The sequence below is a fragment of the Drosophila virilis genome, unplaced genomic scaffold, assembly GCF_030788295.1.
Source record: "Drosophila virilis strain 15010-1051.87 unplaced genomic scaffold, Dvir_AGI_RSII-ME tig00001562, whole genome shotgun sequence".
Classification (NCBI taxonomy): domain Eukaryota; kingdom Metazoa; phylum Arthropoda; class Insecta; order Diptera; family Drosophilidae; genus Drosophila; species Drosophila virilis.
Window position 1 is genome coordinate 293815 of NW_027212843.1, and position 10172 is coordinate 303986.

Below are 10172 nucleotides of genomic sequence, written 5' to 3' on the forward strand. Positions count from 1 at the left end.
GCATATTGGCAGGTCGAACTAGTCGACAAAAGCAAGCCCTATACCGTATTTACCGTAACAGGTAGGCCGCTATACCAGTTTCGCGGCATGCCGTTTGGCTTATGCAATGAAGCCCAATGTCTAGCTCGTCTGATGGTCAAGGTAATTCCCAACGATTTACGGTCCAACGTTTTGTTGTACTTGATTTCCAAACGCACTTGAAATATTTGCGACAAGTGGGCAAATGCTCAAAAGAAGCCAAACTCTATATCGGACTGAAAAAATCCAAATTTGGCCTATGGGCATTCAAATAAGGATTCATTATAGGTGGTGGCACGATTCGCATAGACCCCGAACGGGTTATAGCTATTAAACGAATCCCCGTGGCTCGGTCACGGAAAGAGTTTCGCTCTTTTTGGGTAAAGCAGGTTGGTACCGGCGCTTTGTGCGAGATTTCGCGGCAATGGCCGCCCCACTCACTGAAATGCTAAAAAAGGATAGCGGAAAGTTTGTATTGAGTGACGAGGTAACACGAGGTCCACTTGGAAGATGAGTTAGAAGGCACCATTTGGAAGTTGAGGGTGCCAAGCTCGTTGACAGCCGACTTAATAGCGAAGGCTCATGTAGATGAGACGGCTGGTCATGGAAGTGTCGTGAAAACGCTCGAGACCTTACGTAGGCGGTTTTACTGGCCCGGCATGGTTAGTCAGGTAAATGATTGCGTGAGACAGTGTGTAACATGCAAGGAAGTCAAGGCACCGAACTTTCGCATGCAAGTGTTTCTAGGAGAGGAGGTAGTGACCGGGCGACCATTCCAAAAATTATATATTGACTTTCTGGGAAAGTACCCACGTTCGAAGCAAGGGCACGCGTGGATCTTCGTGGTAGTCGACCATTTTTCGAAATTCATTTTCTTAAAAGCGATGCGGGCGGCTACGGCTCTTTACGTGGTGGAGTTTGTTGTCAGCGAAATTTTTGATAAATTTAGAGTACCCGAGGTCATTCACTCTTACAACGGATGTCAGTTCATATCCAGTACGTTCCAAAACATGATGTTAGCCTTTAACATCTCGTCCATGCGCACCGTAGTCTACGCATCACAGAACAAGGCGAGCGAGCGAGTTAATCGTACCGCGTTGTCGGCCATCCGGGCGTATCTAAAGCAAGATCACCGCGACTGGGACCTCTACATTCCGGAAATAGAGGTGTCCATACGCAATGCCATACACACCGCGTCCGGGGTAACCCCTTTCTTTGCCGTTTTCGGATATCATATGTTCCTTAACGGGGCATGCTACACATTGGCTCGTAGGTTGGCGTCTCTGAGTGATCATGAGATCTCCCATTTGCACCAGGCAGACAAAATACTCCTTATTAGACAGCGAGTCCAAGGCTGGCTACATCAGGCTTACGAAAGAATTCAGCGGCAGTACAATGCTCGAGCCCGGGTGTTCCAGGCGGAACCCGGCCAAGCAGTTTACCGACGCAATTTTGTGCTGAGTGATTTTGGGAGAGCTTTTAACGCCAAGTTTGCAAGAAAGTTTCTTAAGGCTAGAGTAGTGCGTCGAGTAGGCAACAATTCGTACCTGCTGGAAGATTTGAAAGGGACGCCCTTAGGAGTGTTCCATGCGAAGGACATACTGGTGTAGATCAGGGCCTACGTTGGGCGTTCTATTTGGCCGGCTGGGCAATTCGGATAGGAAATGCGCATGTAAATTCATCGTAACGGTCGTGTTCGCTTTTACAATAATCTGCGTGGTGATGTTGCATTTGACATACCGACGACATCGATATTGCCCGAAAGGCGTCAAAAGGGCCGATTGCTATTGGCTGCCTGATTCGCACCCAAAGGGATAAAAGAGAGAGTGAATCGCATGCCCTTGAATATGGCCTTGGCCGTCATTCGAGCCGTTGTACCAAAAACATGAAGCTGCGCAGATGGGCAGCAACGGTAACCATATTTATATGTATGCGTTTACCGAATTACTGCGTCTTTGATATTGCTAACCAATGTAGAGAGGGGCGTTCGACTTTGTCAACGGTCAGCAGCAGGTGTGCCGGCTCGAAGATATTTTGTTTGATATTTTTTTTCTGTGCCGGCCACAGAGCATGCGCTCGCAAAGATCAACGTATATATATTTCTTCATGACGAGCTTTCTTTATTATTTAATTGCAAAGATAATTCCTTAAGTGCTAACGTATTGCAAAATGAATAGTACACAATTACAATAATACACAAAACAATAATACACCGTCGTGAGGCGCTTAAAAAAACAAGAAAATAAGTACTCCAATAGAGCAGCCGCAGCCATTTGGTGGCACACATCGCCTCAATCCAGCGCCGGAGGACGCTGGCCAGATCAAATCAGATTTTCCAAGCACGGGCAAGCATCGGCGTAACCATTACGACAGCGAAACGAGCCATCACGGACGGGACTCCAACGACGAAGAGGCGGCCATAAGCAAGACCACGCCCACTTCATCACTGAGTAAGTCTGTTCCACGTCGGCCTTCCCTCGCCTAAGTGAAAGGCAGAGGCTGAAGCAGACCCATAGTTGAGGCTCCTTGAAAGAGAACAGATATTTTTATTGGAATTGTTAACTCTAGTTTTTTTTTGTAAATTAAATACATAATATACTCACGACTAGTCGCAATTAAGTAAATTTTGCGAATGTGCAAACAGAAAGGAAGTGGCCCGAAGATTATTGCGTCTGCCAAGTAAATATAGAAATTAAAAATTTAGATTTTTGTCAACTAATGCATGAGTGATACCCACGTATACGTATATATATATATATATATATTATGCACCTCAGGTGCAAAAGACACCTCATGATCGCCCTTACTGCCCCCACCCAGAGAGCTCTTTAGGCAGACAAGGCAACACAAACGCTTTCGACGAACATAACGCCTTTCGTTGGAAACACATGTGTATACACGCATTTATTTAAGCGGGTACTTGCTCCCCATTGGTGCAATAATTACATCTAGCAATAAGTTTTAACCGTGTTTTCGTCTCATGTTCCGTATAAATGTATATGTAAAACAATGCATTTTGTACTAAATTTAAAATTTTAAAGATAAATATAATTTGTCATGAATATGAAATGATGCAACACGTTATAGGCACCTGTTGAAGGGAAGTTGAGAGAAGTATCCGTTTGCTTAAAGTGATGCGATACTCTGTAAAAAAAAAAAATGTAAATCTAAAATTGATATCCATTTCTCTAAATATAAGAATATACCAACTTATCGTACGCACCGTTTAAAATTCCTGAAATGTTTCCGTGTACTTATTTATAAATAGCAGCTTGGAGATATCCTGCAAGGGAATAATAGAAGTTTCGATTGTTTAGTGTTATCGATATGTGGTACGTTTTGCATAGTGTTGTGTAAGTCTGTTTTGCTACAGACGTGTACTTTTGTTGTCATCGATTGTGCGGACTGCGGACCAGGAATGGGACTACACCCAGAGAAACCGATGAGCCAGCCGGCGCGGCCCACCGAGAAACAATCAATTGCGTAACATGCTTTTCATCCGATGTCTTAGTTTAAAGTCCTTTTTTTGCCCTTAACCCATTAAAAATGGGTAAAATGAGTATAATGTATTTGCTCAAAAGAATGTAACAGGCAGAAGGAAGCATCTCCATTCCCATTAATTCTAAATATTTATGTCAGCATCAGCAATCGAATCGATCTAGCCCTGTCCGTTTGTCTATCCATTTATCAGTCCGGCCGATCGTCCGTCCGTATGTATAAACGCAAGGATCTTAGAAACTATAAGAGCCGGAGACTTAAAGACTCGAGCTTGTTGCTGATAAACGATAACTTACTCTGTTCCCGAGCAATCCTTAAAATTCGATATCGACATTCTGTTTTGTGAGCAAATTGGGTAAATAATAAGATTCTATAGAATAGTATATATATATCAAGTATCTTTCATTTTATACATATTGCCACTTCCCCGTACTACCTCATAGCTATAAATCAAGTTAATAACCCAAATTCTATTGCCCACCAATTTTAGCTACAATTTTAATGCAATTTACTTTGTAAGTATACACAAATATTTTATGATACGATAAGATATACTGTAGAAAATTTCATGAAGATCAGATAAGAAACGTGTTTACGGCACCAGCGCAAATACATAGAATATCTGTATGTATGTAAACACACACATTTATGCGCGTATGCAACTGCATTATAATTGCGATTTTATTGTGCTTTATTATGCTACTATTTAAATTTTTTTTTTTTTTCTCACGAAGTCTCAATTATTGGTGTGGCTGTTGAGTAGAAGCGGTGGTAAGCGATGTTGTCTGTCGCGAGCTCAAGACCTTCCGAAGAAACAATATTTTTTTTTGTGGCTGGTGTGGCTGTTCAGTTGAAACGGCGGCAAGTAGTGCGGTTAGGTGCAACTTCGAACCCTGCCAAGGGAACTTTTTTTTTTTATATATATATCTTTGTTACTTCCAAAGCAAAAGAGCACATAGTGCGAGCTGAATTTGGTGTTGGAATAAGATGGTTCAGGGTATCCCCTAGTCGGGAGCTCCCGACTAGAACCTCTTACTTGTTTGTATATTATTTTGATGACTTCATTTGAAGTCCGATTTATGTTGGGTTATTCTTTTTATACCCTGAACCCATTGAAAATGCGTAAAAAGGATATTATGTATTTGTGAAAATGTGTGTAACAGGCAGAAGGAAGCATCTTAGATCCCATAAAGTATAAATATTCTTGATCAGCATCAACGGCCGAGCCGATCTAGCTATATCCGTATGTATGAATGCAAGAATATCCGAAATCATAAGAGCTAGATAATTTTAGCTGTAGGTCCTCCCAGTGCCTGCGCAGATTAAGTTTGTGTCCGGTAATCAAAAACCTTATCCGTTTCCAGGCAATCGATGAAAATTTAGTTAATATTAAGAGCTAGAGTCATCAAACGTGATATGTTACTTCTAGCATATCATATAATGGATTTATATTACCTACTGAATTAAAATACGATGGCAAATGCCAAATACTCACTCATATGTACAGTTGTTATGTGCCATAGAGGGGGTCACGAGGTTGAAGTACCAGCACATCGTGCGGAAACATCACCCAGAGAACTGGAGGAGGCATTCGTGCGAGGCAGGACATCATCTCGGGTAGTGTGCTGGAACTGTAGGCAGCTCGACTCTTTAGAGACTGCCTATCTAAGGAGAGGAAGATATTCTGCTACAGATGTGGAAAGCCGGACACATTCAGTGCACAATGCGAAAATTGTCCGGGAAACCCCAGAGGGACGGCGATCGCGGAAAAACAAGAGAGCAACACCTACCAAAACCAATAACAGTGGTAGGGGAGAAGAATATAGACCATAAGGACCAGGATAAGGTTATATATAAGGATAAAAATTAAGGAAAACCATTAAGAGGCTTACCATATGAAGAACGTGTCCGGGCATACATGTCGGCCCGGAATAGAATTTTTGGTGAGCGACAGCTAGAGGGGATGACATTGGCCACCAGAAGAGTGCTCAAGGCTCGGGCGCGCTTCCGCAGACACAAGATGCTAAGGCGCCAGATCACCGAAGCTGAGAAACGGGAGGATAGCCCACAACCACACGTATTCGCCGTATTGGAGGTCGCTGAAATCAAAATGAAAGGGTTGCTAGACACCAGAGCCTCGGGCAGCCTGCTAGAAAAGGTGGTCGAGAATTAGTAGAAGAATTAGGAGTTACGGTGCAACCATATGTTTCGGTAGTCACGACCGCTGGAGGCGAGGATAAATCAATCATAGGTAGGGTAGAGTTCCTTATCTCGTACAGGGAGCAGAAAAAAAGCATAACGATTTTAATCTGCCCCTACCTGAGCCCATTTGGAATTGATTTCTGGCGAGCTTTTAACTTAACCCCTGATATTTTGGGCCCTGAGAAGATAACGTCCACAGAACACCAAGGGGAAGAGCTATTGGCAGTGTCGATGATACAATATGCGGAAGAGGACCAGGAATGTGAAAATGAGCCAGATTCATGGGAGTGGTTTTGGGAAGAAAGGATAGAGGTGGAGGCGGTAAAGCAGGGATTTTTGTCTTTTGGGCATATCGGATTAGGAGCGACAGACTAAGAGAAGCACACATTCGCATATTGGCAGGTCGAACTAGTCGACAAAAGCAAGCCCTATACCGTATTTACCGTAACAGGTAGGCCGCTATACCAGTTTCGCGGCATGCCGTTTGGCTTATGCAATGAAGCCCAATGTCTAGCTCGTCTGATGGTCAAGGTAATTCCCAACGATTTACGGTCCAACGTTTTGTTGTACTTGATTTCCAAACGCACTTGAAATATTTGCGACAAGTGGGCAAATGCTTAAAAGAAGCCAAACTCTATATCGGACTGAAAAAATCCAAATTTGGCCTATGGGCATTCAAATAAGGATTCATTATAGGTGGTGGCACGATTCGCATAGACCCCGAACGGGTTATAGCTATTAAACGAATCCCCGTGGCTCGGTCACGGAAAGAGTTTCGCTCTTTTTGGGTAAAGCAGGTTGGTACCGGCGCTTTGTGCGAGATTTCGCGGCAATGGCCGCCCCACTCACTGAAATGCTAAAAAAGGATAGCGGAAAGTTTGTATTGAGTGACGAGGTAACACGAGGTCCACTTGGAAGATGAGTTAGAAGGCACCATTTGGAAGTTGAGGGTGCCAAGCTCGTTGACAGCCGACTTAATAGCGAAGGCTCATGTAGATGAGACGGCTGGTCATGGAAGTGTCGTGAAAACGCTCGAGACCTTACGTAGGCGGTTTTACTGGCCCGGCATGGTTAGTCAGGTAAATGATTGCGTGAGACAGTGTGTAACATGCAAGGAAGTCAAGGCACCGAACTTTCGCATGCAAGTGTTTCTAGGAGAGGAGGTAGTGACCGGGCGACCATTCCAAAAATTATATATTGACTTTCTGGGAAAGTACCCACGTTCGAAGCAAGGGCACGCGTGGATCTTCGTGGTAGTCGACCATTTTTCGAAATTCATTTTCTTAAAAGCGATGCGGGCGGCTACGGCTCTTTACGTGGTGGAGTTTGTTGTCAGCGAAATTTTTGATAAATTTAGAGTACCCGAGGTCATTCACTCTTACAACGGATGTCAGTTCATATCCAGTACGTTCCAAAACATGATGTTAGCCTTTAACATCTCGTCCATGCGCACCGTAGTCTACGCATCACAGAACAAGGCGAGCGAGCGAGTTAATCGTACCGCGTTGTCGGCCATCCGGGCGTATCTAAAGCAAGATCACCGCGACTGGGACCTCTACATTCCGGAAATAGAGGTGTCCATACGCAATGCCATACACACCGCGTCCGGGGTAACCCCTTTCTTTGCCGTTTTCGGATATCATATGTTCCTTAACGGGGCATGCTACACATTGGCTCGTAGGTTGGCGTCTCTGAGTGATCATGAGATCTCCCATTTGCACCAGGCAGACAAAATACTCCTTATTAGACAGCGAGTCCAAGGCTGGCTACATCAGGCTTACGAAAGAATTCAGCGGCAGTACAATGCTCGACCCCGGGTGTTCCAGGCGGAACCCGGCCAAGCAGTTTACCGACGCAATTTTGTGCTGAGTGATTTTGGGAGAGCTTTTAACGCCAAGTTTGCAAGAAAGTTTCTTAAGGCTAGAGTAGTGCGTCGAGTAGGCAATTCGTACCTGCTGGAAGATTTGAAAGGGACGCCCTTAGGAGTGTTCCATGCGAAGGACATACTGGTGTAGATCAGGGCCTACGTTGGGCGTTCTATTTGGCCGGCTGGGCAATTCGGATAGGAAATGCGCATGTAAATTCATCGTAACGGTCGTGTTCGCTTTTACAATAATCTGCGTGGTGATGTTGCATTTGACATACCGACGACATCGATATTGCCCGAAAGGCGTCAAAAGGGCCGATTGCTATTGGCTGCCTGATTCGCACCCAAAGGGATAAAAGAGAGAGTGAATCGCATGCCCTTGAATATGGCCTTGGCCGTCATTCGAGCCGTTGTACCAAAAACATGAAGCTGCGCAGATGGGCAGCAACGGTAACCATATTTATATGTATGCGTTTACCGAATTACTGCGTCTTTGATATTGCTAACCAATGTAGAGAGGGGCGTTCGACTTTGTCAACGGTCAGCAGCAGGTGTGCCGGCTCGAAGATATTTTGTTTGATATTTTTTTTCTGTGCCGGCCACAGAGCATGCGCTCGCAAAGATCAACGTATATATATTTCTTCATGACGAGCTTTCTTTATTATTTAATTGCAAAGATAATTCCTTAAGTGCTAACGTATTGCAAAATGAATAGTACACAATTACAATAATACACAAAACAATAATACACCGTCGTGAGGCGCTTAAAAAAACAAGAAAATAAGTACTCCAATAGAGCAGCCGCAGCCATTTGGTGGCACACATCGCCTCAATCCAGCGCCGGAGGACGCTGGCCAGATCAAATCAGATTTTCCAAGCACGGGCAAGCATCGGCGTAACCATTACGACAGCGAAACGAGCCATCACGGACGGGACTCCAACGACGAAGAGGCGGCCATAAGCAAGACCACGCCCACTTCATCACTGAGTAAGTCTGTTCCACGTCGGCCTTCCCTCGCCTAAGTGAAAGGCAGAGGCTGAAGCAGACCCATAGTTGAGGCTCCTTGAAAGAGAACAGATATTTTTATTGGAATTGTTAACTCTAGTTTTTTTTTGTAAATTAAATACATAATATACTCACGACTAGTCGCAATTAAGTAAATTTTGCGAATGTGCAAACAGAAAGGAAGTGGCCCGAAGATTATTGCGTCTGCCAAGTAAATATAGAAATTAAAAATTTAGATTTTTGTCAACTAATGCATGAGTGATACCCACGTATACGTATATATATATATATATATATATTATGCACCTCAGGTGCAAAAGACACCTCATGATCGCCCTTACTGCCCCCACCCAGAGAGCTCTTTAGGCAGACAAGGCAACACAAACGCTTTCGACGAACATAACGCCTTTCGTTGGAAACACATGTGTATACACGCATTTATTTAAGCGGGTACTTGCTCCCCATTGGTGCAATAATTACATCTAGCAATAAGTTTTAACCGTGTTTTCGTCTCATGTTCCGTATAAATGTATATGTAAAACAATGCATTTTGTACTAAATTTAAAATTTTAAAGATAAATATAATTTGTCATGAATATGAAATGATGCAACACGTTATAGGCACCTGTTGAAGGGAAGTTGAGAGAAGTATCCGTTTGCTTAAAGTGATGCGATACTCTGTAAAAAAAAAAAATGTAAATCTAAAATTGATATCCATTTCTCTAAATATAAGAATATACCAACTTATCGTACGCACCGTTTAAAATTCCTGAAATGTTTCCGTGTACTTATTTATAAATAGCAGCTTGGAGATATCCTGCAGGGGAATAATAGAAGTTTCGATTGTTTAGTGTTATCGATATGTGGTACGTTTTGCATAGTGTTGTGTAAGTCTGTTTTGCTACAGACGTGTACTTTTGTTGTCATCGATTGTGCGGACTGCGGACCAGGAATGGGACTACACCCAGAGAAACCGATGAGCCAGCCGGCGCGGCCCACCGAGAAACAATCAATTGCGTAACATGCTTTTCATCCGATGTCTTAGTTTAAAGTCCTTTTTTTGCCCTTAACCCATTAAAAATGGGTAAAATGAGTATAATGTATTTGCTCAAAAGAATGTAACAGGCAGAAGGAAGCATCTCCATTCCCATTAATTCTAAATATTTATGTCAGCATCAGCAATCGAATCGATCTAGCCCTGTCCGTTTGTCTATCCATTTATCAGTCCGGCCGATCGTCCGTCCGTATGTATAAACGCAAGGATCTTAGAAACTATAAGAGCCGGAGACTTAAAGACTCGAGCTTGTTGCTGATAAACGATAACTTACTCTGTTCCCGAGCAATCCTTAAAATTCGATATCGACATTCTGTTTTGTGAGCAAATTGGGTAAATAATAAGATTCTATAGAATAGTATATATATATCAAGTATCTTTCATTTTATACCTATTGCCACTTCCCCGTACTACCTCATAGCTATAAATCAAGTTAATAACCCAAATTCTATTGCCCACCAATTTTAGCTACAATTTTAATGCAATTTACTTTGTAAGTATACACAAATATTTTATGATACGATAAG

At 43.1% G+C, this 10172-nt stretch overlaps 2 protein-coding genes across 2 annotated transcripts; both read left to right on the forward strand.

The window, feature by feature from the left end:
* Positions 1-902: 902 nt before the first annotated feature.
* LOC138911547 (uncharacterized) lies at positions 903-1628 on the forward strand. Its single transcript, XM_070210883.1, has one exon. It carries the CDS (start codon positions 903-905, stop codon positions 1626-1628), a length of 726 nt encoding a protein of 241 aa, XP_070066984.1.
* A 5382-nt stretch (positions 1629-7010) lies between these two features.
* LOC138911548 (uncharacterized) lies at positions 7011-7733 on the forward strand. The gene has a single exon (XM_070210884.1). The coding sequence runs from the start codon at positions 7011-7013 to the stop codon at positions 7731-7733; it is 723 nt and encodes a 240-aa protein (XP_070066985.1).
* Positions 7734-10172: the final 2439 nt, after the last annotated feature.